The sequence below is a fragment of the Leuciscus leuciscus genome, assembly GCF_965113295.1.
Source record: "Leuciscus leuciscus genome assembly, chromosome: 25".
Taxonomy (NCBI): Eukaryota; Metazoa; Chordata; class Actinopteri; order Cypriniformes; family Leuciscidae; genus Leuciscus; species Leuciscus leuciscus.
In genome coordinates this window covers 31,578,181-31,602,772 of record NC_138724.1, presented here as the reverse complement: position 1 = coordinate 31,602,772, position 24,592 = coordinate 31,578,181, and the positions used below count along the sequence as shown (strand labels likewise).

At 40.0% G+C, this 24,592-nt stretch overlaps 1 protein-coding gene and 4 long non-coding RNA genes across 5 annotated transcripts in view; 3 read left to right on the top strand and 2 right to left on the bottom strand.

Moving 5' to 3' along the window:
• Positions 1 to 1,722, bottom strand: part of LOC309491296 — a 90,135-nt gene extending 88,413 nt beyond the window's left edge. The window contains exon 1 of the long non-coding RNA XR_014202999.1: positions 1,652 to 1,722. This is a non-coding gene — a long non-coding RNA (uncharacterized lncRNA). The remainder of the gene's footprint in view (positions 1 to 1,651) is intronic.
• LOC309491303 overlaps positions 1 to 14,869 on the bottom strand; it is a 141,621-nt gene extending 126,752 nt beyond the window's left edge. The window contains exons 1-2 of the long non-coding RNA XR_014203005.1: positions 14,772 to 14,869; positions 13,214 to 13,689 (exon numbers count right to left, since the gene is read on the bottom strand). This is a non-coding gene — a long non-coding RNA (uncharacterized lncRNA). The remainder of the gene's footprint in view (positions 1 to 13,213; positions 13,690 to 14,771) is intronic.
• The window catches only part of LOC309491185 (uncharacterized protein), a 202,665-nt gene that overhangs the window by 132,317 nt on the left and 45,756 nt on the right, over positions 1 to 24,592 (top strand). Inside the window, exons 18-22 of the mRNA XM_082160607.1 lie at positions 1,656 to 1,829; positions 2,307 to 2,477; positions 3,250 to 3,420; positions 3,755 to 3,928; positions 4,059 to 4,232. Of these exons, the coding sequence (XP_082016733.1) occupies positions 1,656 to 1,829; positions 2,307 to 2,477; positions 3,250 to 3,420; positions 3,755 to 3,928; positions 4,059 to 4,232 (864 nt within the window). The remainder of the gene's footprint in view (positions 1 to 1,655; positions 1,830 to 2,306; positions 2,478 to 3,249; positions 3,421 to 3,754; positions 3,929 to 4,058; positions 4,233 to 24,592) is intronic.
• Positions 11,296 to 24,467, top strand: LOC309491294. Its single transcript, XR_014202997.1, has 4 exons — positions 11,296 to 12,418; positions 20,538 to 20,693; positions 21,374 to 22,166; positions 24,426 to 24,467. It is a non-coding gene; the product is annotated as an uncharacterized lncRNA (long non-coding RNA).
• Positions 14,748 to 15,211, top strand: LOC309491293. The gene is made up of 2 exons (XR_014202996.1): positions 14,748 to 14,888; positions 15,128 to 15,211. It is a non-coding gene; the product is annotated as an uncharacterized lncRNA (long non-coding RNA).

Below are 24,592 nucleotides of genomic sequence, written 5' to 3'. Positions count from 1 at the left end.
CCCGGTGTTTCGGTGTCCCTGGTATCGTTGACGAAAAATTTAAGGGGGCCCCAGCGCGGGGGGGGAAGTGGCCCCCGGGGACCAAACGAAATTTTTCCGTAAAAGTCTAGTAGACCAACATACCATAAAAATTTCTTTATCCTCGGTGCCACGGTTCAGGTAGTTATTTAGGAAAAACTGCATTTTTTTGGGTTTGGGGGGGCCCAGCGCGGGGGGGGAGTGGCCCCCGGGGACCAAACGAAATTTTTCCTTAGAAGTCTAGTGGGGCTACATGCCCACCAAATTTCATGTTCCCCGGTGCTTCGGTGTCCCTGGTATCGTTGACGAAAAATTTACGGGGGCCCCAGCGCGGGGGGGGAAGTGGCCCCCGGGGACCAAACGAAATTTTTCCGTAAAAGTCTAGTAGACCAACATACCATAAAAATGTCTTCATCCTCGGTGCCACGGTTCAGGTAGTTATTTAGGAAAAACTGCATTTTTTGGGGTTTGGGGGGGCCCAGCGCGGGGGGGGAGTGGCCCCCGGGGATCAAACGAAATTTTTCCTTAGAAGTCTAGTGGGGCTACATGCCCACCAAATTTCATGTTCCCCGGTGTTTCGGTGTCCCTGGTATCGTTGACGAAAAATTTAAGGGGGCCCCAGCGCGGGGGGGGAAGTGGCCCCCGGGGACCAAACGAAATTTTTCCGTAAAAGTCTAGTAGACCAACATACCATAAAAATTTCTTTATCCTCGGTGCCACGGTTCAGGTAGTTATTTAGGAAAAACTGCATTTTTTGGGGTTTGGGGGGGCCCAGCGCGGGGGGGGAGTGGCCCCCGGGGACCAAACGAAATTTTTCCTTAGAAGTCTAGTGGGGCTACATGCCCACCAAATTTCATGTTCCCCGGTGTTTCGGTGTCCCTGGTATCGTTGACGAAAAATTTAAGGGGGCCCCAGCGCGGGGGGGGAAGTGGCCCCCGGGGACCAAACGAAATTTTTCCGTAAAAGTCTAGTAGACAAACATACCATAAAAATGTCTTCATCCTCGGTGCCACGGTTCAGGTAGTTATTTAGGAAAAACTGCATTTTTTTGGGTTTGGGGGGGCCCAGCGCGGGGGGGGAGTGGCCCCCGGGGACCAAACGAAATTTTTCCTTAGAAGTCTAGTGGGGCTACATGCCCACCAAATTTCATGTTCCCCGGTGCTTCGGTGTCCCTGGTATCGTTGACGAAAAATTCAGTAAGGTGACGAAAAAAAAAAAAAAAAAAAACTTTGCCAATCCCTATATGACCGCTTTCGCTAGCTACGCTAGCGGCGGTCATAATAAGCAAGTTTGAGATTTAGTTGATTTTTCTATTACACTTGAACCTTTAAAGATAGTTGTATACAATATATTTATGATATAAGGCAGGAAGAATGTGTGTGTCCAGTGATTAACTAGAAAAACATAAATGTCACTTAATGACAAAAAAGTTGCTGACCCCTAATTTCATGAAGTACAGACAGATTTATTCACTTTGTTCATTATATCAAAGCAACAAGAGACAAAAGAGTTTTAATGATGAATTTGTTTCAGGTGAACTTAATCCAACTTGCCTGATTCTCATTATTGTAGATTAGAGATCAATAATTACTTAAATCTTGATTCTCACAGGACACATGCTTCTCTCACACACACAGGTTGAGGTCTTGTAATATCAGTGATGGAGGTTGTGCTGATCTGAGTTCAGCTCTGAGATCAAACCCGTCTCTTCTGAGAGAGCTGGACCTGAGTGAGAATTACTTTGGAAATGCAGGAGTGGATCAGCTTTCAGCTCTACTGAAAGATCCTCAGTGTAAACTGGAGAAACTGGGGTGAGTGATATTGGCTTTATTTGTTTTAGTAAAGACTGGAAGTACAATAGTTTTTAGTTATAGTTAAGTTAAAGGTTTTTCCCGGTAACACTTTACAATAAGGTTTCATTTGTTAACATTAGTTAAGGTATTAACTATCATGAACTAACAATGAGCAATACAGTTGTTACTGTATTTGTTAATCTTTGTGAACGTTAGTTAATAAAAATACAGCTGTTCATTGTTTGTTCATGTTAGTTCACAGTGCATTAACTAATGTTAACAAATACAACTTTTGATTTTAATAATGTATTAGTAAATTTTGAAATTAACTTTAACAAAGATTATTAAATTCTGTAGAAGTGCAGTTCATTATTAGTTCATGTTAACTAATGTAGTTAACTAATGTTAAATAATGAAACCTTATTATTAAATGTTACCTTTTTCCCTAAACTTTTCTAGACATCAGCATTTAATGTGTTTTCTTCACAAACACAGGTTGAGATCTTGTTGGATCAGGGACGGAGTTTGTGCTGATTTGAGTTCAGCTCTGAGATCAAACCCGTCTCTGAGAGAGCTGGACCTGAGTGGGAATAACATTGGAGATTCAGGAGTGGATCAGCTTTCAGCTCTACTGGCAGATCCTCAGTGTAAACTGGAGAAACTGGAGTGAGTGATATTGGCTTTATTTGTTTTAGTAAAGACTGGAAGTGCAATAGTTTTTAGTTATAGTTAAGTTAACCCTCTGGGGTCTAAGGTGTTTTTGGGGTCCTTGAGATGTTCTGACATGCCCTGACATTTGTGCTTTTTTCAGTTGCATATAAACATATTAATGGCAAAGGTATAATTACACTCTATTTAGCACAAACAGGGCTACCATAATATGTGAGCAACATGTATGTACATGTTTGTATTTTTGAGAGAATAATGTTTATGCGTGGTTATTGAAAAAACTAAAAACTAAAGTTTCTGAAATAAGGCCACAAAACACATACTAAATATGTGACAATAAGACTTTTGACTAATGGATGTCGTTGCCTAGAGTTATTTCTTCAAAATGATGTGAAAATCATCCTCCCTAATCATTCACATAATACAATACATTGATTTAAATTTTGCAAAACACTTTCAATATGCGCAATATGCGAGTGGGCATCAACGATCCAACACCATCATGCATATTTAGTGGTTCACACCTGAGGAGACAAAGGGGCCTGCATACTTAATGAGCCATTCATTCAGGTGTGTCACCTATAGCCACAAGAAAGAATGCAAGAGCAATATGTATATATATATATATATATATATATATATATATATATAGTTATAGTTATATATATATAAACTAATGTTAACTAATGAAACATTATTGTAAAGTGTTACCTTTTTCCCTAAACCTTTCTAGACATCAGCATTTAATGTGTTTTCTTCACACACACAGGTTGAGATCTTGTAATATCAGTGATGGAGGTTGTGCTAATCTGAGTTCAGCTCTGAGATCAAATCCGTCTCTGAGAGAGCTGGACCTGAGTAAGAATAACTTTGGAAATGCAGGAGTGAAGCAGCTTTCAGATCTACTGGCAGATCAACAGTGTAAACTGGAGAAACTGGGGTGAGTGGTGTTGGCTTTATTTTATATTTTGGTTTTAGTAAAGTCTGGAAGTGTTACACCCAGGATAACCACCAGAGGGCACTCCTTCCGTCTCCTGTAGTGCTTTCCCATCATGAACTACACTTCCCACAATCCCTTCCCTGGACTCCTGTTCTGATTACTGCCACCTCATTTATGTTTGTCTGTTTAAACCCTGTTCACTCAGTCATTAATTGTGAAGTCTCGTTTAATGTCACTGCAATACTGAGCGTTATCCCGGTTCCCTGTGTGTTGGTTTTGATCTTCTACTTCCTGGATTTCCCTGTTTGCCTGTGTCTTGGACCTTGTTTCACAGGTTGAGATCTTGTGACATCAGTGATGGAGGTTGTGCTGATCTGAGTTCAGCTCTGAGATCAAACCCGTCTCATCTAAGAGAGCTGGACCTGAGTGGGAATGTCATTACAGATTTAGGAATAAAGCAGCTTTCAGCTCTACTGGAACATCCTCAGTGTAAACTGGAGAAACTGGAGTGAGTGTAACTGGCTTTATTTCATATATTTGTTTCAGTAAAGACTGGAAGTATTTTAATCTTTAGTTATAGTAGTTTTTCCCATACATTTTTCCAGACATCATTTAATGTGTTTTCTTCACACTCACAGGATAAGATCTTGTTATATCAGTAACCAAGGTTGTGCTGATCTGAGTTCGGCTCTGAGAACAAACCCGTCTCATCTGAGAGAGCTGGACCTGAGTGAGAATGTCATTACAGATTTAGGAATAAAGCAGCTTTCAGCTCTACTGGAAGATCCTCGGTGTAAACTGGAGAAATTGGGGTACGTTTCTACCGTATATACCCGAATATAAGACGAGGTTTTTGTCCTAAAAATAGGCTGAAAAATGGGGATGTCGTCTTTTATATTTGCGATATAGACAAAATCACGGGGGGAAAGGGAGAAAGAAAAACTGAATAAATATGAAATAGTGACTGAAACGCGACCCATTAAGACAAATGATTTCGGCTATACTTGCATGTAAAATTAGAGAAGCAACATATATATCTGTGTTTTGTTTAACTGAATTAAAACGCTGCTCCGAGACGCAGAGCGAGAGAGTGAGAGAGGCTTAAAACATATTTATTTGATCATTTATCATAATTCATTCCAATAGAAAGAGTGAGAGAAAGAGAGAAAGAAGTTCGCGCGCGAGACGCAGAGAGAGAGAGAGGTGCGCTAGACGCAGAGCGAGGGAGAGAGAGAGGTGCGCTAGACGCAGAGCGAGAGAGAGAGAGACAGAGAGGTGCGCGTGCGAGACGCAGAGCACAAGAGAGAGAGAGAAAGGTGCGTGCGCGCGCTGGAAGAGAGAGAATTAATTATCACTGCAATTTTCAAATAAAATAATTTTCTGTTGAAAACCAGATTTTTTTCCACAAAAATCTCTTTTTGTCCCAAAAATAAGTCTGGAAAATGGGGGGTCGTCTTATATTCAGGGTCGTCTTATAGTCGGGTATATACGGTAATTCTGGCATTGTAAATCCATGCATGTTGACACACATTTTTCACCACACAGACTCTTTTCTTTGTTTGTGATTGTGTCTGATTTTCTGTAGCTGTGCTGTTCTGAGATCAGCTCTGAGATTCAGTCCCCCTTGTTTACCAGCTTTTTACTGTGTATTTATGATAAAGTGTTCTATAAGGTGTAGATTACCAATAATTAACCCTACAATAGTCAAATCATACCTAAATTGTGCTTTAAAGCTGCACTACCAAAGCTTATTTGGAAAAAATAAATAATAATTAAGCAAGATTGTAAAAATCATGTGTTTTTGCACGTATTTTTATTTTTGTTCATGTAAAAGATAAAGAATGCAACTGAAATGAGCTAAAGACATTATATTATATTTTATTACATTATGACATTAATGTCTTAAGAAATGCTGCATGGGCCTACACCAGTATTAGATTATTCAAATGAAGAGTGCTAAACACTTAAGATCATGGGTGTCATTCCCGCTGAACACACATACATAATAAATGTGCTTGTTGATTGTTTTACATAAGTGTCCATATTCATACGTGTAAGTAAATGTTGTAATAAAGTTTAATCTAGTAATAAAGTATAATAAATATAAACAGGACTGGACATGTATAATATGTATCTATTTAATAACAAATGGGATTTTACTGCCACATAGACTTGCTTGGATACTCTGATAGTTGATAAAGACTTGTTAATGTAATGACTGTACATCTTTATGTCTGTGTGTGATTGTCTGATGATCTGATCCTCACTGTATTCTGACTGAAAGGGTTAATCTGTTTCTCAGACACTAACAGGTTGAGATCTTGTTGTATCAGTGACGGTGGTTGGGCTGTTCTGTCTGATGTCAATCTGTCTTCATTTGAATACTTTTTTCCAGCTCTGAGATCAAATCTGAGAGAGCTGGGCCTGAGTGAGAATTACTTTAGAGACTCAGGAATGAAGCAGCTTCCACATATACTGGAGGATCCTCAGTGTAAACTGGAGTGAGTGGCATTACTCTGCTGCTGTGTGGTTTTTAAAGGGATGTCAAGAACAGATTGATTTTTCATGAAAAACAAGTGACAACACCCAGATCTCAGATCTCAGCAGAAATAACTTACTATACATCAAATTTACAATTTCGTAATTACAATATAATCCACACACGTATGTCAAACAGATATAGCACTGTAAAGTTAGTTTTAGTTTTGTTCTCTTGCTTTAAAAATGTACACAAATGTGCTTTGACTTTTGTGATAACTGTTGAGAATGCTTATGTGACTTTGATCTTAGACTTTAGAAATATAACTGGTCTGATCTGTTATTACACTTGGATGGTGTTTGCCAGAATCAGAATCAGAAAGAGCTTTATTGCCAAGTATGCTTGCGCATACGAGGAATTTGTCTTGGTGACAGTAGCTTCCAGTACACATACAATATAAAGTGACAAGACAAGTGACAAGTAACATAGGTATAAATAAAAATTAAATAAAAAAAAAAAATAAAAAAAAAAGATTATAAATTATAAATATATATAAAGTTATAAGGTGCTATAATGAAATGTCTGAGGGAAGTATTGCACATGTTTGTTCCACAGTAGGGGAACATTTAAGTGTTCATGAGGTAGATGGCCTGGGGAAAGAAACTTTTCCTGTGTCTGGTTGTTTTTGTGCTCGGTGCTCTGTAGCGTCGACCAGACGGTAACAGTTCAAACAGAAAGTGTGCTGGGTGTGACGGGTCCAGAGTGATTTTGCAAGCCCTTTTACTCACTCTGGATGAGTGCAGTACTTTGAGTGTGGGAAGGGTAGTGCCAGTGATTCGCTCAGCAGTCCGAACTATCCGCTGTAGTCTACGGAGGTCGATTTTGGTAGCAGAGCCGAACCAGACGGTGATGGAAGTGCAGAGGATGGACTGGATGACAGCTGAGTAGAACTGTACGAGCAGCTCCTGTGGCAGGTTGAATTTCCTCAGCTGACGCAGGAAGTACAGTCTCTGTTGGGCTTTCTTCACAATAGAGTCTATGTGAGTGTCCCACTTCAGATCCTGAGAGATGGTGGTGCCCAGGAACCTGAATGACTCTACTGCAGTCACAGTGCTGTCCATGATGGTGAGTGAAGGGAGTGCAGGGGGGTTTCTCCTGAAGTCCACGATCATCTCCACTGTTTTGAGCGTGTTCAGCTCCAGGTTGTTATAACTGCACCAAAGAGCCAGCTGCTCCACCTCCTGTCTGTACGCAGACTCGTCACCGTTCCGGATGAGTCCGATAACAGTAGTGTCGTCCGCAAACTTCAGGAGCTTGACAGAGGTGTCTTTAGAGGTGCAGTCATTTGTGTACAGGGAGAAGAGCAGTGGTGAGAGAACACATCCCTGTGGAGCACCGGTGCTGATGGTGCGGCTGTCGGACGTGATTTTGCCCATTCTGACTAGCTGTTGTCTGTCTGTCAGAAAGCTGGTGATCCATTGACAGACGGAGCTAGGGACAGAGAGCTGGGTCAGTTTGGTCTGGAGCAGTGATGGGACGATGGTGTTGAAGGCAGAACTAAAGTCCACGAACAGAATCCTTGCATAGGTCCCTGGTTTGTCCAGATGTTGTAGGGTGTAATGCAGTCCCATATTGACCACATCATCCACAGACCGGTTTGCTCTGTAGGCAAACTGCAGGGGGTCCAGCAAGGGTCCAGTGATGTCCTTCAGATATGCTAACACCAGTCTTTTGAATGACTTCATGGCCACAGATGTTAAGGCAACAGGTCTGTAGTCATTGAGTCCTGTGATCTTTGGTTTCTTCGGGATTGGGATGATGGTGGAGCGTTTAAAGCAGAAAGGGACTTTGCACTGCTCCAGTGATCTGTTGAAGATCAGTGAGAAGATAGAGGCCAGCTGGTCAGCGCAGGTTTTCAGACAGGCTGGTGAAACACCGTCTGGGCCTGGTGCTTTCCTTCTCTTCTGTTTCCTGAAGATCTGACGCACATTATCCTCACTGATCTGAAGTGCAGGGGGGGAGGGGAGGGGGATGGCTGGAGGTGTTGATGGCTGTGTAGAGAGATGGTCAGGGCGGGTATGGGGTGTCTGATCGGGGGTCTCAAATCTACAGTAAAAGACATTCAGCTCGTTCGCAAGATGCTTGTTGCTGTCGATGCTGGGGGATGGTGTCTTGTAGTTGGTAATGTCTTTCAGGCCTTTCCACACTGATGCAGGGTCGTTGGAGGAAAACTGGTTTTCCAGCTTTTTGGCATAGCTCTTCTTAGCCACTTCAATCTCCTTTGTCAATGTGTTCCTGGCCTGATTATACAAGATCCTATCCCCACTCCTGTAGGCATCTTCTTTGACCTGACGAAGCTGTCTGAGTTTTGGTGTGAACCATGGTTTATCATTGTTGAATGATAAGTAAGTCCTGGTAGGGATGCATAAATCCTCGCAGAAACTGATGTATGATGTTACAGTCTCTGTGAGCTCGTCCAGATCGCTGGCAGCAGCTTCAAAAACACTCCAGTCAGTGCATTCAAAACAGGCTTGTAAGACCTGCTCTGTGTCGTTGGTCCATCTCTTTACAGTCCTTATTACTGGCTTAGCAGTTTTAAGTTTTTGCCTGTAAGTTGGTAGAAGATGAACCAGGCAGTGATCGGAAAGTCCTAGAGCTGCTCTGGCGACGGAGCGATATGCATCCTTTGTTGTGGTGTAGCAATGGTCCAAAATATTATTGTCTCTGGTGGGGCATGTAATGTGCTGTTTGAATTTAGGCAGCTCACGTGTGAGTTTTGCCTGATTAAAGTCTCCGAGAATGATAAGAACAGAGTCCGGGTGTTGTTGTTCTGTTTCTGTGATCAGATCAGCCAGCTGTTGCAGCGCCGTACTCACGTGTGCTTGCGGTGGAATGTAAACACTGATGAGAACGAGCGAGGAAAACTCCCGCGGCGAGTAGAACGGCTTACAGTTAATGAAAAGCACTTCCACATCAGGACAGCACATCTTCCTTAACACAGTTACATCAGTACACCACCTTCTGTTGATGTAAAAGCATGTCCCACCACCGCGCGTTTTCCCCGTTGACTCCATATCGCGATCCGCTCTGAACAGCTGAAAGTCCGGTAGATGTAACGCGCTGTCCGGAATGGCTTCGTTCAGCCAGGTTTCCGTGAAACACAGAGCAGCAGAGTTGGTAAAGTCCTTGTTTTTGCGTGAGAGCAGAAGTAGTTCGTCCATTTTGTTAGGGAGAGAGCGGACATTCGCCAGATGGATGCTAGGCAGCGCCGTTCTGAATCCGCGCTGCCTGAGCTTAACGAGTGTGCCGGCTCGCTTCCCACGCCTGCGCGTCTTATACTGTTTCCACAGTGCAGCGGCGCAACCGACGACAATGTTCCGCAAAACGCCAGAAGAATCAAAAACTGGTTGGTGATCAGTTGGTGTGCACTGCCGAATGTTCAGCAGTTCGTCCCTGGTATAACTGATAGCGTATGACAAACATAAAACAGGACAAACTAACAAAAACAGTGTAACAACTGGAGAGCTCAACACCGAGGCAGCCATCCGCGGCGCCATCCTTGGATAGGCAATCCAATATTATGAATATCCTGTTCATAATTCTAGAAATGATCACATAATGATGGAGGGACTTTAGTCTAACCTTAGTTTAATCACAAGTCATTTTGAACAGTTTTAATGTGTTATCTATTCTGGCCCGAACCATTAAATTCATCACATAAATGTTTTTCTTGTGTCTCACTTTTTCCACAGCTCAGTTCTCATATTTGTAGAGCCTTTATAGTAACAGATACATTCTGAATATGTATAATATATGCTCTTTCATTTTAACCTGAGGCGTCATTCTTCTCTTCATTGCTGTATGTGTACTGCTGCAAACCAAATGAAACTTAAAATAAAAATAAAATCTTAAATGACCCGCTGCATTAGTCTGAGGTGTGTGTATGACTGGAGAAATCATCTGATATCTGATCTGTAAACCAGATACAGGACTGTCAACATTTTAGTCCATCATAATATAGTCACTGAAACAGTTGCCCAAACACATGCGTGCGTTTTTGTGAACTAAAAAGCCCTTGAACTATGATCCAATGATTACCTCTGGATGATGCTTGAACGTGTGTAGTGTGAGTCTCAGCAGCAGATGTCAGTGTTTCTCTTCAGATGAAATCAGATTATTCCTCAGACAGAAGAGCTGCTGAATTACACACACACACACACACACTACACACACACAGCTGAAGATATACAGACACCATAGGAATCCATTTACATTGATCAGAACTAAAACTCTTCAGTTCTGAGCCTGTTTAAACATTCACCAGAACACAATAACGCTCACTGAAGTTAGAATCACATGATGGTTCAGTTTGGATGATAACGCAGATTTTATTGGACTGTCCTGCTTTACATGATTTTAGGCAACAGATTTATCCAGAAACGTCATTAATGGACATTTCTAAAACGATTTCTTATGGGAAAATTGTAGCTGTAAAAGTGTGTGTAATTTACTCTTAGTTTGCCATGAAAAATAACCTTTTCTGCCGATGTGGCTTTAACTAATGAATGAATAAACTAAATAAATGACTCAGACTGACTGAAGCTCTTCTGCTGTATAGTGTGTGTTCCCAGCAGAAACTGATGCTGTATTTTCTGTGAAGTTTGAGGATCGGAACTTTTTTCAGAATTACCTTATTATCTGTGTTATCTTATATGTAAAATACTTATATTTAATTAATTCATACAACCAGAACGATGAAACTGGCTGTTACCAATAACATTTCGGAACAGAAGCTGCATTTGTTCATTGACAAGTTTAATTCTGCTCAAATGAGGCATACACACATTTATACAGTACAACAGCTGAATAATGTTTCCTGCGATGTGATCAGTGTGTGTGTGTGTGTGTGTGTGTGTGTGTGAGAGAGAGAGATAGAGAGAGTGTGTGTGTGTGTGTGTGTGTGTGTGTGTGTGAGAGAGAGAGAGAGAGAGAGAGAGAGAGAGAGAGGGAGTGTGTGTGTGTGTGTGTGTCAGCTGCAGATGTCAGTGTTTCTCTTTCACTGAAATCACATTCAGTTTATTCCTCAGACAGAAGAGCTGCAGAATTACACACACACACACACACCAAACTGATATATATATAGACACAAGGAACACATTTAATATGGGTTTGGAATATATATATATATATATATATATATATATATATATATATATATATATATATTTATATATATATTTATATTTATATATATATATATTTATATTTATATTTATATATATATATTTATATTTATATATATATATATATATTTATATATATATTTATATATATATATATATATATATATATATATATATATATAGATGAGGAATACAACTGAATAGATTTGAACTAAAACACTTGCACTGACTGACACTCAGAATCACATGATGTTCAGTCTGAACTAAAGCAGATTGTGTTGGACTGTTCTGTGTAAATTATAGCAGGCATTGGTGGAATTTATGGGGTTTTTGAAAACCTTTCCTGAAAACTTTTTAGATTTTCTATCAGATATTAAAATATTGTTGTAAGTAAATATAGTTAAATTACTGTATATGAAATAGACAGATAGTGTTTCATTTCTAGGGTGAGAGTGACTGATACTATTGAAACTTTGAGCTGTTTTTGAAACAGTCAATTCGCAATGAAAGTGTTCAAACTGCAATATTAAACACACAGAACAACTGCAAAGAGTCCAATGTGTAAACGATATGATTTAGGCATTAAATCCAGCAGAAACTCCAGAACAATCTGCATATTTCTACACACTCAGGACAGCCGTCAGTCCCTGAACCTCACCGTCCGAGTCCAGCGTTTCTCCACTCTTACACACTCTTATGATCCCAGTAAAGCCAGTCCAGCATTTCTCCACTCTTACACACTCTTATGATCCCAGTAAAGCCAGTCCAGCGTTTCTCCACTCTTACACACTCTTATGATCCCAGTAAAGCCAGTCCGAGCTGTAATGTGATTGGTTAATGAGACATAATGAGACACAGCTGACGCTCGTTGGGGATCCTCTTTCTCCAATGGCAGAGACAGAGGTTTGATCTTATATAAGAAGATCTGGAGGAGTTACAGCTGGAGAATGGCTGTCGTTCAGGTGAGTCTCTGTCCTGGTGAAACTCCTTCCTCATCTTTCTCTCTGTTAGAGTAAGTGCTCATCATAAATGTCTGATTCCCTTTATAACACAGATTGCTGTAATGTGTTGCACACTGCTGTTGATAGACGATTACTCTGATATCAGAGTGTGGTCATTCCTCCTAGCATTAGCTATGGTCATTTATAATGGGAATGCTAATATTTCTGTATTTTTGCTGTGATTTATTCCAGGTTTCTGAGTGATTTCGTCTGTGCTGAAGGTGTGATGGAAGCAGATAAAGCTGTTCTCAGTACAGTACAGCAGGATCTCAATTCTGCTGCAGAAACTCAGAGCAACTCCTGTTCTTACTTCATTCTCTGACTTCTTACTTCCTGTGAGTTTATTCATAATCATATTATCATTCAACTTTAGAATGTATGCAATATCTATATTTGACTGCAGCAAAAGAAATATGCACTGGGTCTTCTGAAAGACGTTAAAAATAAATATTTTATTTAGTAAAGTACTGGTTCTGGCAAATAAATTTTTTATAAATTAAACTGAAATTCAACACTCAATTTGCATACATAAGCATTTTGAAGTGAATTGTATGAAACCATGATTGTAATGGGAATTTAGTTTAATTGCCCATATGGAAAAGGTTTGCTAAAAACACCTGTGATTCTTATATGTTCCAACAGAATATTGTAAGGGACATATATGCTGCAAAAACCACATATATAAATTGCATAATATTAATGTATTTTTAATCATATTATGTCATATATGTCCTCCATACAACTAAAGCCATATAGATTTTCATGATGTAAAAACATAGGAAAATAATGCTAATTTAATATGAATGTCCAGCATGGACGTGTATAAAACAGTGCAGTTTACCAATCAGTATAAGGCTTTACTTCACTCATGCTTGTTCTTATCTTGTACTAAGTCGAGCCCTGTGCCTGTAGTCAATCATGGTTACTGTATATACTGTATAATCAGCCTTAGATGAAACACAACATTTAAACTACACACAAGCACACATTTTAATTACAAAATTATTTATTAGAGTGTGTTCTACAAGATACAGTTGCATATTTCACATATCGATAGTTTTCATTTTAAATCCTGCATCACCTGTTTTCATTTTCATTTGTGACAATTTCTCTAAACTTTATCACAGTACTACTATGGTATACAACAGTTCTATTCTTAACCTACAAACATAAAACTTTCCTAAATGTCCAAGTGATTCGTATGCGTATCACTCTAAAAAATAATTCAGTGGCTTAGTAAATATCACATTAATAATTAACTTTATTAACTTAATAAAATCTCTGAATATCATTTACTTGATAGTTTGAGTTGAACATACCGGAATAATTGACTAAAACTCCAACAATTAATTTTGTCTGAAATTTACAGTTATATCTAAGTTTGAAGTTTTTCACTAAAATAATTTAGTATTTGACTAACCAATTATTTATTTAAAATGCACTGAGCTAATATATTTGTGAAATTTCCATCACAATATTTGAGAATGTATAATTAAACTGATCTGTTTCAAGAACCACAAATATTACTTAGATAAAATCAATATTATTAATATTTAACACGCATAAGAAATTGATTAAAGGGACTGTGTGTAGGAATTTCTCCCATCTAGTGGTGAAATTGTATTTTGCATTCAAACGAATAATGCTCTCCAGCGCCTCACTTTTTCAAATGCGCGTTGCATCTACGGTAGCTGTTATGTACCAAAAAGCTATGACAGGATGTCTTATAATAGCACTTCGAGTTTTTCATCGGGTGAACAGGTTTGTTATTTAAAACAAACTGAAACTTGAAACAACGAAAAAAGAATGTTAGTTATCAATTACTGACTGTGAAAAACATTAACTATGGCAATTAGTAGTAATGCCGCCTTTACTCGTTATATTTTTTGAAGTTCGTGCATTGTTAGATATCATCATCATCAGAGCCTTCTCTAACGTTCCTTTACTCAATAGCTGCTATTCATCACAGAGCCTGTTTAACTTTTAACTATAAATGTTCGACTGTCTATATAATAAAGTACACAACCAAGCAATGAAAAAAAAGCTTGTAATTAAGACTGTAACATTGACTTACCTGTCGAGAAGAAAGCAGGCAACTTCAGGGTCTCTTTAGAAAGCTTTCTCCTGCATTAGCTTTCCCGACATTAACCCTTGTTTTTGTAATCTCCGGTCATGTTTCCTTTTACGGTCTATTTTGGACTTTTTCGACGACAAGGACTCCTTATCCTGTGACTCAGCATATGTATGAATGAACGGTGTATAAATAATCGTGCAGTGCATCCTTTTAAACTTGCCGGGGCAGTGACAAGCGCCTCTCACTACTCTGCTCCTCCGCTTCTGCTGGCTTCAGTCACGTGACGCTGGCTCTGAACGAAACGCGTTGTGGAAACGCGTTGGCCTAGTACTTTTTGTCCCTCTCTGCTATTATAGTTTTTCAAGATGGCGGAACTACATGGAAGCCTCCGTGGACCTACCCGTCCTATGTATATAAAGATAATAAATTCTTCGTTTACGAGGATTAGTCTGATCATTGGCATAGGTATTTGTACACCATTGAGGGCATATTTATGAATAAAAATATTGATTTTAGATAATAAAATACCTAAAAAGCTACACATAGTCCCTTTAAGTTTACTCAATTAAAACAATGCACCCCTCCCCCACCCTCTGACGTGACGACAGCTCAACGGTTGAGTGAGCGCGCGCTGTTTCAACTCTCTCACTCTCTCCAGTCCAGCACAGTTCTCCGAGTCCTCTTCTCTTCTCAGCGGCGCAGAATTGGTGCATTTCCTCTGTGAAATTCAGGTGTGTGTATGTTTTATTTTATCTGTATAATCATTAATGTGCTTTAAATCATTTTATTTAATGCGAAAGAACATACAGAGACGCAAACGAGTTAAACGAGTGTCGACTCGCGCCTGTCTTTTCGCATGGTTGTAACGCCTTGCATAAAAAACACACGACTATATTCCTAAAGATAATGAATATAACTAATATGGATGATAAAATGTCCTCAGAACTGTGCACTGTGTGTTTATTGGCAGGTGATTGAGTCAGTCGCGTCGCAGTATCTTTCGGCCGTGAGTGACGCAGGACGGCGGTGTAAAGTTAGAGGTTCCCCCGCAGAGGCGAGTCCATCTCCGGGATGGGAATCAGCGCTGATCCGGTGGATACTGGATAACAGACTGGTTGATTACACTTGAATTACTTGAATGTTTAGGCCTAAATGTTTAATTTTTACTTCGAAAATGTTTCTTTCATTAGTTTAAATGTAGGCAATATTGTAAACGTGTTAAAAATAGTATAACATATGCTGTATTGTGTAGGCTACTCCTCGACAATAAAGGCCAATGTCATGTAGTTATACCGGTGGTTGTATGGAATATACAAAGGTTTAGAGGAAATAAAAAAAGTTAATATTACTGGCATATAAACACAGTTAATATTACTAATAAATATTTGTTTTTAAATGTTTCCCCCCCCAATTGTTTCTACTCAATTTTATTTGTTAATGTACCAAATGCAGTTACTCAGATGTATTTAATTTGTTTTACTTGCATTTACTCAGTTAATACAGTGTGTGTAATTGATTTCACTGCTTAAAAATCTAATCAATATTCTAAGTGTAAAAATGTTTCACCAAAAAAATTTAGTAAATCATATTAAGTTTTTAGAGTGCATCACCACCAGAGTTCATGTCACATATTCCAGCCAATTTTCAACATTTTAATCACTGTTCTAGAAACATATTTGACTCAACTTTGTTCATTTGCAATAATATGTTATGATTTGTTCACAAACAACAGGCCCAGACAGTTCACAACTAATGTAAATATACACGGTCTTACAATGTCATTGCTTTATAACTGCTCTTTCAAATCCTGTAGGAAAATTAACAGTCTTCATAAAGATCAGTGATATTCTGACCGTAATCCTCGAACCGGCTTCTGCACTGTACAATTTAAAGGGATACTCCACTTTAAAATGAAAATTCTGTCATCATATACTCACCCTCATGTTGTTTCAATCCTGTATGAATTTCTTTCTTCTGCTGAACAGAAAGGAAGATATTTAGAAGAATGTCAGTAACCAGACAGTTTCTGGTCTCATTGACTTCCATAGTAGGAAAAAATATATACTATGGAAGTCAATGAGACCAGAAACTGTCTGGTTACTGACATTCTTCTAAATATCTTCCTTTCTGTTCAGCAGAAGAAAGAAATTCATACAGGATTGAAACAACATGAGGGTGAGTATATGATGACAGAATTTTCCTTTTAAAATGGAGTATCCCTTTAAAAAATTGCCAACTGCATATAAGTGAATCAGATGTTGGTCATCAAAACATGAAATCTGTATGAAACGCATAAATAAATGACACAATGTGTATAAATTCTATATGACTTTAATTTGACTAGCATATGATTCGATATAAGAACTTTAAATAATTTATATATGAATGTTATATGAGTTTTATGTTTCTACTAATACCATACACTTTTGCATACTTTTGTCATGTAAAACTCATATGTCTTTAACAGTATTCATATATAATGCAAAAAAAAACCTACAAGTTTTATGTGTGCTATTTAGTATGAAATGGGCCATAATCGGTCTGATTTTGTATAGGACATATATTGGCCTTATATGAAACACAGAAGGTAATTCTGTCTGATTTAAGTAAGGAAGATATATGGTTGCAGTATATGAACCATGCAGGTTTTTTTCATATGGGTGTTTAGTTTAACCCTGATATTTTAGCTGTTATTTCTGTTTATTTTATGCTAATTAGGGGTTCAAGCATGAAATGCTGAAACCCTATTGTAATTGTAAGGATTCGTAAAACGCATCGTGCAGGACAAACCGTAAGGCCTAGAGACGTGAAACCTGGCCAGATGGTAGGCCTCAATTTGGGGACAACCTATCAGAGTATGACCCCAATTGGCCCATAGGTGGCGCTACAGCAACCAAAAGTACTAAATCGCTCATAACTCTTAGACCGTTTGTCCCAGGATCAAGTGTCTTATATCGTTGGAATCCTTGGCTCAAGGCGGACAAAATGGCTATCTCCGATTTGGATGTAGGCAGGGAAAATTTTCTGCTATGTCGGATTTTGTCCAAAACCTACTTTTGCGAACTAGTCCCTGGTTTTTGGCCCGATCGGAACCAAACCAGTCTAGGACAATTCTCTGGACTCTAGATCAATAATTATCGAAAAAAAAGTTGAACTTTTGCATTTGGGTGGCTGTAACAGGGTCATTTAGAAAAGGGGCGTGGCAAAATACACTAAAAAGCCTATAAATCCCAAATGAAAACTCAGAACTTCACAAAAATTGATGAGCATATGTGTCAGAACATGGTGAGGAAGCATGCAGAGTTTCATGGAGATCGGACCATAGGTGGCGCTATAACTGGCAAAAAGCCTTCATTCTTATTAGGGGTTCAAGCATGAAATGCTGAAACCCTATTGTAATTGTAAGGATTCGTAAAACGCATCGTGCAGGACAAACCGTAAGGCCTAGAGACGTGAAACCTGGCCAGATGGTAGGCCTCAATTTGGGGACAACCTATCAGAGTATGACCCCAATTGGCCCATAGGTGGCGCTACAGCAACCAAAAGTACTAAATCGCTCATAACTCTTAGACCGTTTGTCCCAGGATCAAGTGTCTTATATCGTTGGAATCCTTGGCTCAAGGCGGACGAAATGGCTATCTCCGATTTGCTCGCCCTTCAGGCGCCAATTTTGAGTAAATTGCATTTTTTTGAAAAACCTATTTTTGCGAACTTCTCCTAGGTTTTTGGCCTGATCGGAACCAAACCACTGCAAGAATATTCTCTGGAGTCTGACAATCAATAATCATCCAAACAATTAAAAATTTCAATTAACGGTCGATAAGGGGAACCAAAATATTTGATGGCACCAGGGCCACTTTTACTAAAACGGTTATAAATTGTGAAAGGAAAGAGATTTTTTTGCTAAATTTGGGATACATCTTCCTGAGCTCAGTCTGAGATCACTTGAAAAAAATCGCAACAATTGGCCACTAGGTGGCACTATAAAACGGTTATAACTTGTGAACGGAAAGAGATATTTTCGCAAAACTTGGGACACATGTTCATGAGCTCATTCTGAGGTCACGTGAAAAAAATCACGACAATTGGCCACTTGGTGGCGCTATAAAATGGTTATAACTTTTGAGCGAAAAGAGATATTTTTGCTAAACTTGGGACACATGTTCATAAGCTCAATCTGAGTTGATATGAAAAAAATGGTGACAATTGGCCCCTTGGTGGCGCTATAACAGTGAAAAAAATCATGCAAATAGCTATAAGCGCACCCAACCGTTAGTCTACTGAAAATTGGCACGCAGTAGCCGCGTTTCCACTGTCGGGCCAGGTCCGGGCTAGGGCTAACGCCGAGCCGGGCCAGTGGCCTCGGGCCTCAAGCACCGGGCTTGCGTTTCCACTGCCGGGCCATTAGCCCTATAGCGCTGCCATAAACACCGCCCTTAACACGCCTTCCTGGATCAAACGTCAAACGTCATACAAGTGTAGTAGACGGTCCCTGCTCCACCTCTGAGTCAAATAAAGCACTCTGGGATGACTATTCTAGCACACAAAACATAAACACGCATATGAGCCACTTATGCAATATTTTATTTGTTTTCTTAGGAAGTTAGAAAACTTAGAATTTATGAAGATAGCATGTATTAACTCACCGTCCGCGGCTGCCATAGTGTCCCGACTTGTCCCTCCACTAACAGAGGGACGGTGACCCAGCACACCGTCCATCAAGTCGAACCATGGAAAGTTCCTTCTCTGGGCACCGCTTTGTACATTGTGCGTTTTAATCGCCTTGTACTGCGCCCGCAACTTTTTTTTAATTTTTTTTACTTGAAGCGTTGTTCGCTGAATGCTTAGCTTAGCAAGTTCAGCAACGATGTATTTTATAACGTCCTCGTTTCTGCACACACCGTCAAATTGACGTTGTACCCTTTCTTCCGCCCAAATGCTCAGAAGAGCTTTGGTATCTTCGACAGACCAGTACAGGCGATTCTCCATTTCGAGCAGCGTTTATTTTTCGCGATATAAAAAAGTAAAATGTGCATCTTGCCGCAGACCATAACTTTCCCTAACACCGATAAACTCCGCCTTTTACCTTGACCACGCCTCTAGCCAGAGCTGGCCCAAGGTATTCGATGAGCCAGAAATCCTGGCCGTTGGCCCAGAGTAAGCCCCGATCAAGCCCCGGAAGTGACAGTGGAAACGCGACTGCCCCTGGCACGCACTAGCACGGCCCGGCCCTGGCCCGACAGTGGAAACGCGGCTAGTGTCTTTGTCCAGGGTGCCATGATAGTCTATGAGAACATTGGTGTATCTCAAAAAACTCACTATACGTCATTGGCACAATGCCTTGAAGGAGCCTTAGAAGTTTCAAGCCCATGTTTTTTTCACAGGAGTGACCTCCTAAGAATCCTTGCCGAGTCCAACAATACCAAACATGCCAGGTTTCGCCTTATGGTTTTTGTAAGTGTCATTTAGAGCTTTAAAAAATTGTGGTTATCTTCAAAGCCGTTAGTCCGATCGAGACGACAACAACAAAAAAACTAAGGAAATTTGAAAACATAGGTAAATAGCTAAACAATAACGCCAAAATGTAAAAATTATGATAGGAACTGACAAAAAAAAAAATTTAATCCAATCAATTTCACCCATGGATCATTTTGATGCTCTCACATGTTTGAAACGAACAATGATGGATTGTGATGAAATTTGTTTTGAATTGGGACTGGCGAATCCCCGTCCATACTGTCAATGACCGTTCGCAAAGACCCGCCCACTTTAGTTACTGTTGCTATGTCTGACAAGCGACGCCACTCTCACACCACACCAAGTTCTCACGCAGCGAAAAATACATTGCGGATCAGAGAAAAGACTGCGCGCTGACAGACAAGTACTTTTGATATGAAACAAAGTCTCACCTTTCAAATGTAGTCATTTTTTAGAGACATTTAAACAATAAATACCGTTTTGTGACTCTTTAATGTGTCTGACAGATCGCTGTAGACTCGAGGCTCAGTTAAAGCTGCTCGTGAACCGATCATCAATTGGTGAGCATTTGTGACATAACATCATTAACAAGCATGCCAAATTTTATGGAGATCGGACCAAAGGTGGCGTTATAACTGTTAAAAAACTTTAAAACCATACACTTCCTATGGTACATTGCCTGTATTGGCTCTAAATGGTGTTTTCCATCTCTTATGTCAGTGGTTACATGCTTGCTAAATAAAACTTAATCACTTTTGATGCTTTTGTGCTTAAAGGCCTTAACTGCTTGAACCCCGATAAATGCTGCTTGCAGCTTTAATTTAATTTGTATTTGTGTACTTGTGCGCTGTTCTTTGGAACTCTTATTTGTGTATTGTCTCATTTTTTTTTTTAAATGAAAGAAAACACTCCTGCACTAGAACCTTCGTTTATTTGCAACCGCCAGTAAACGCATAAAAGAAGAAATGCGGAGAACAACAACATTGATTTCATCATTCCCCAGTGCGGACAGACGACAGGACAGGAGGTCTTCATTAGCGAAGGAATCACGCGCCCAGGTAACACACGCATCTAGTGAATCACGCGCCCAGGTAACACACACATCTAGTGAAGCACGCGCCCAGGTAACACACACATCTAGTGAAGCACGCGCACAGGTAACACACACATCTAGTGAAGCACGCGCCCAGGTAACACACCCACATCTAGTGAAGCACGCGCACAGGTAACACACACATCTAGTGAAGCACGCGCACAGGTAACACACACATCTAGTGAATCACGCGCCCAGGTAACACACACATCTAGTGAAGCACGCGCCCAGGTAACACACACATCTAGTGAAGCACGCGCCCAGGTAACACACACATCTAGTGAAGCACGCGCCCAGGTAACACACACATCTAGTGAAGCACGCGCACAGGTAACACACACATCTAGTGAAGCACGCGCCCAGGTAACACACCCACATCTAGTGAAGCACGCGCACAGGTAACACACACATCTAGTGAAGCACGCGCACAGGTAACACACACATCTAGTGAAGCACGCGCCCAGGTAACACACATCTAGTGAAGCACGCGCCCGTAACACACACATCTAGTGAAGCACGCGCCCGTAACACACACTGCATTGCTAGTGTTAGCATGGCGTCTTTAGTATTGATTAGATGTGTGTTGTGTTGTCATTCAGAGTCGATGTGCGGTCTGTATCATAATTTCTCGTTTTGTTTTCACAGCCGTCCACCAGCACCATCCGAGACTCCTATACTCCAGCCTCCTCTTACATCACCCTTCTTTCTCCATCTTTGTCCTCAAGCCTTCGCACTCCTGCCTTGTGGACGAACATCAAAACAGAAGGAAAAGGAGTGCGCAGCATCATCCGTTTACACTCATGGCCAGCAGAAGTGTTCTTCACTGATGAAGGCCAAACCGGACCACCTCACGCGCACAGGTCACACATCCAGTGACGAACTCTCAACATCTGCTGTTTCTGTGAGTTTAATACTGGAGCCAAAACTCCAGCACAGTAGGTGGCGCTAATTTACCTACAACCTTTGTTTGTGAGCCGCCAGTAAACGCATAAAAGAAATGTGGACGAACATGAACAGAAGATTCAAACAGAACAAAAATGGATCACCCCGTCTCAAGTTTTCCAGTACGGCCAGAGGAAGGGGTTAGAGGTCGCCTTCAATAGCGAAGGCCAAACCAGCCCAGACCACTCTCCCAGGTCACACATCCAGTGAGGAACTCTCTCAGCCGCTGCTGTTTCTGTGAGTTTACTCCTGTAACCTGTTGATCATCAGTAAGTGAGTCTTGAACCTGTAGAAAGAAGAAACGCAGACGAACATAAAAACAAAATGGAGCAGCAGCACGCAATCAGCCACATGTTTACACCGTCGGCCAGAGGACAGGCCAGGAGGTCGCCTTCATTGGCGAAGGCCACAGCGGACCACCGCATTGTCCCAGGTCACGTTAACCCATCCAGTGACGAACTCTCTCAGCCGCTGCTGTTTCTGTGAGTTTACTCCTGTAACCTGTTGATCATCAGTACTGAGAGTCTTGAACCTGTAACACTAGTGTTGAGGCTCTCGACTGCATTGCTAGTGTTAGCATGCCATCTCTAGTCTTTTAGTGTTGATTAGACGTGTTGTCATTCAGAGTCGATGTGCGGTCTATCATAGCATAGCATCATTAGTTTTCTCGTTTTTGTTTTCACAGTCCTCCACTCGTCCTCTTAACCCTCTGAGGTCTGAGCTGTTTTCTGGCCCTGGAGGTGTTCTGACATGCTCTGACATTTTTTTGCTTATTTCTGTTACTTGTGACATTGTCATGGCTAAAGTCTTATTACACTGTATTTAGCACAAACTCTGCTACAATAATATATCAGCAGCATGTATGTAAAAGTTTGTAGTTTTGAGATAATGACATTTATGCGTGGTTTGTGATAATACCAAAAAAAATTGTCACTGAAATAAGGCCATGAAACCCATACTGATTATTTCTTCACAAGACTTTTGAAAATTGTATCACGTAGCCTAGAATATTTGCTCCAAAACTATGTGAAAATCACCCTGACTGCTCATTCAGATTAGACAATATATTGATTTAAAATTTCTAAGACGTGTTTTGTGTGAGAAAGCCTTATGCGAAGAGGCGTGATCATCTCATGAATATGTAAGCCTTCAACACCTGAGAAAGACAAAGACACTCCCCTAACTGCCCTATTAGGAGCGATCAGGCCCTGTCATTCAGAGCAACCTTGCACAAAGAATGAGGAGATTTAAAAAAGAATGGCTTTTAGATTGTTTGGATTTATTTACAACACAACATAATCCAAAAATACACAACAAATGACAAAAGAGCACATTTAAAACAATGATCCAAAGACAGAGACCTTTGTGCCATTCCTAAAAACATTGTACATACCTTTCATTTCCAAGGTGTTTGATTTTCACTTTACCATGTTCATGTACAGAGACTCATGTGAATGTTGAAGTCAGCAGGACTCAGTTGCATCTGGTCCCTGAAAGAAAAGAAAAAAGTGAACATACTGGTATCAAGAGAAACTAGGCCTGCACGATTTTGGGAATACATTTTAGATTTTTCTGGTTAAAATTGCTTTTTAAAATTCACAGAATACACACACACAAATGTTTCTTATATATCTCACAAATGTTTCTTATTATAACAATAACCTATAGCAGCCTATAAATCTTCCAAAAGATTTCAGTAACAATACTAGAGAAAAATATATTGATTATCTTATGTTACTTCTAATGTTTCTATTCGTTATGATGATATGAAATGAGATAATAGTAAAAACATAAAACCTAATGTTTGGTGCATTTTTCCTTTCAAACGCAATCGCCCCAAAATATGATACATTCAAACCCACAGCGCGCTCCAAAATATGATACATTCAAACCCACAGCGCGCTCCAAAATATGATACATTCAAACGCCATCGCGCTCCAAAATATTAAACATTATGGTTATACATATCTATGTTTGAGCAGATATCCACAAATAGTATTTAACAGTAAACACGGGTCTAAATAGTATTATATTCACCATATATCTAGCAACAGTTCAACTGCAATGTGAAGTTTATGCAACAATACCATAAACTAATAAGTGAGAATTTCTTACCTTACATCTTTCTTGTCTTCAAATCGCGTTCTTCTTCTTTTTAGGTAAATCCAATGTAAGCTCAGACGTGTCTTCCAAACTCGACGAAAAGCAGAGACTTGTGAAGTTTGTTGGTGTTTTGTGTTTGAGGTAACGAGGGCGTTCGCGTCCCATGTGGAGATTTGCATGTGAATCACTTTTGCGCGAGTGGGCGTGGTCGAATTAAAAGTAATTAGCAAGCGTTTGAGATACTGGACATCCTGTTGGTTTTATACAAATTACTTAAAAAGAGAATATTTGTTTTCAGTTTGAATCCGATCATTTAAAAGTACACACTTAAATGTGTATAAAGCTATATGGCTCATAAATGTGTGACAAGTATTCGCTGAGTTTTGTTTCAGTTTATAGACGTGCTCAAGAAAAAAAAGTTCACCGCGACGGAGAGGTAGAACGCACACCCTGTTTATTTTCTTTATTTTACAAAAGCACAATGTTTTGATTTGATTGTAAGTGGACACATACAAAAGTAGAAATATCACAGATTATTTTTTTATATTTCTTTTTTCTGTATAACCATAAATGACGGAGTAATTTAAGTTTATAGTGCTACAATGTGAAGAAAATCCAGCAAAACGCGGGGGCGCGTTTGCCGACCTCAGAGGGTTAACTCTCCTCAAGCCTTCCCTCCATCTTTCGTCCTCCACTCGTCCTCAAGCCTTCCCTCTCTTTTCCTCCATCTCCTTCCTCCATCTTTCCCTCAAACGCTCCTCCACCTTCCCTCATCTCCTTCCTCAATCTTTCCCTCAACGCTCCTCCACCTTCCCTCCA